Genomic DNA, 1,682 nt, shown 5'->3' with positions numbered 1-1,682 from the left:
ATGCTGCATTATTATGACAAATTATTTTCAGGAAAAGTGTATCCATGATATTCTTTTTATCAGCAATGCTTGAAGCAACTGACCTTTAAAAATAAAGCAGACATGTGTGATTCTCCTGATCAGGGACTGAGGTTAAACCTCCAGAACATGATTATATTAGATACGTGTTTGGGAAGAAATGAAAGCCCTTTTAGTGTGGAGGTTTGTTTTCCTTCATTTTCTTTAACCATCTTTAAAACCGTTTCCACAGTACATTATCTAGTTCCTTGTGTCACTTACAGCTTATGTGCTGAATCAACTTCATGTCTTTAATGTTTAAATGTAAATATAGTCTCTCATACACCTATACCTTTTCAATAACTTTGACTTTAACTGAGGCCTTTTTAAAAACTGGAATTTATCATTTATATAGTATCCGCCCAGACTCTGGTGCTGTGGCTGTGCTGTCACGGGCATCTATTAGGTCTAATTTACTATGTGTTCATGTTTTTTCTCTATACATTTACATAGTTTTTTTCTTTCCAGCTGTCCCCTTTCCTCCAACCCAACGGCTTACTTTGAAAGAAGTATTTGAGAATGGGAAACCTAAAATTGATGTTTTGAAAAACCATTTGGTGAAGGAAGGGAGACTAGAAGAGGAAGTAGCCTTAAAGATAATCAATGATGGAGCTGCCATCCTGAGACAAGAGAAGACCATGATAGAAGTAGATGCGCCCATCACTGGTAGGAAGCATTTGCTTGGTGACCCTTAGACTTGAGCTAATTTGAGAAATGACTACAAATAACTAACTAAAATGAGTGATATTTTTTGTAGGAATTATGAGACAGTCTTTAGATTATTTAGTCTATTTGCTGTTCATTGAACAAATACAATGTAAAATGTATGATAGTTCCAGTAGGACTATTCAGTATTGTTAGAGTGAAAATAAAATTATAGAGCAGTCCAGTCAAAGGCTTAAGTGATTCCAGTTAAAAATATACCTGAACCCTGTTGGTGTACTGTTCTCGCTCTTCTAAGAAGTAATTTTTATTTTAACCTGTGACCTTTCTTTCTTAGTATGTGGTGACATTCATGGGCAATTTTTTGACCTGATGAAGTTGTTTGAAGTTGGAGGATCACCTAGTAACACGCGCTACCTCTTCCTGGGTGACTATGTGGACAGAGGTTATTTCAGTATAGAGGTAAGAATTTTAGTGGATATGTTGGAGCTCTCATGCTGCTTTTTAAAAAAACACTTGCTTTCCATTTTTCAATAGAAGAAATTAAAATGAGAACTTACACATTTTGTTCCTCAATAATTAAGGAATAAATGTTTTAATTGATATAAAAAGTCATTCCCTTACTTTTAGGCAATGGAAAATCTGACATATAGAAGACTATATTAATCCAGCTTTGCAAACAAATTAAATGTTTACTAACCTTTCCTCTTTGAAGCTAGTGTACAAGCTGTATGTGAATGACATGAATTGCTATTCACCCTAATTGGGCTTGGGATTAGCTGACCTTAATTATGAGACGGTAAGATGCTGGGCTGCAATTACTCTGAGATCGATTGCCAGTGCTAAATTAGCTGACAGTTAGCTATTGTGAATTGATTTCTGATACTGTTGCAAATAGTAAGTGCTTAATAAATGTTCTTTGAAGGGAAAATTATTACAGCTAATGAAAACTTTTTTTTTTT

At 34.6% G+C, this 1,682-nt stretch overlaps 1 protein-coding gene across 1 annotated transcript; it reads left to right on the top strand.

The window, feature by feature from the left end:
* Nucleotides 1–525: 525 nt before the first annotated feature.
* LOC105854693 (serine/threonine-protein phosphatase 2B catalytic subunit gamma isoform-like) lies at nt 526–1,182 on the top strand (the record flags this gene model as incomplete). The annotated part of the gene is made up of 2 exons (XM_012734991.1): nt 526–723; nt 1,058–1,182. Coding segments are annotated over 2 exons (323 nt in total), but the record flags the coding sequence as incomplete, so codon positions are not given.
* Nucleotides 1,183–1,682: the final 500 nt, after the last annotated feature.

The sequence above is a fragment of the Condylura cristata genome, unplaced genomic scaffold, assembly GCF_000260355.1.
Source record: "Condylura cristata isolate star-nosed mole 26May11 unplaced genomic scaffold, ConCri1.0 scaffold00437, whole genome shotgun sequence".
NCBI classification, from domain to species: Eukaryota; Metazoa; Chordata; class Mammalia; order Eulipotyphla; family Talpidae; genus Condylura; species Condylura cristata.
Note: the sequence above shows the minus strand (reverse complement) of the source record. Positions and strands in the feature narration are given on the sequence as shown.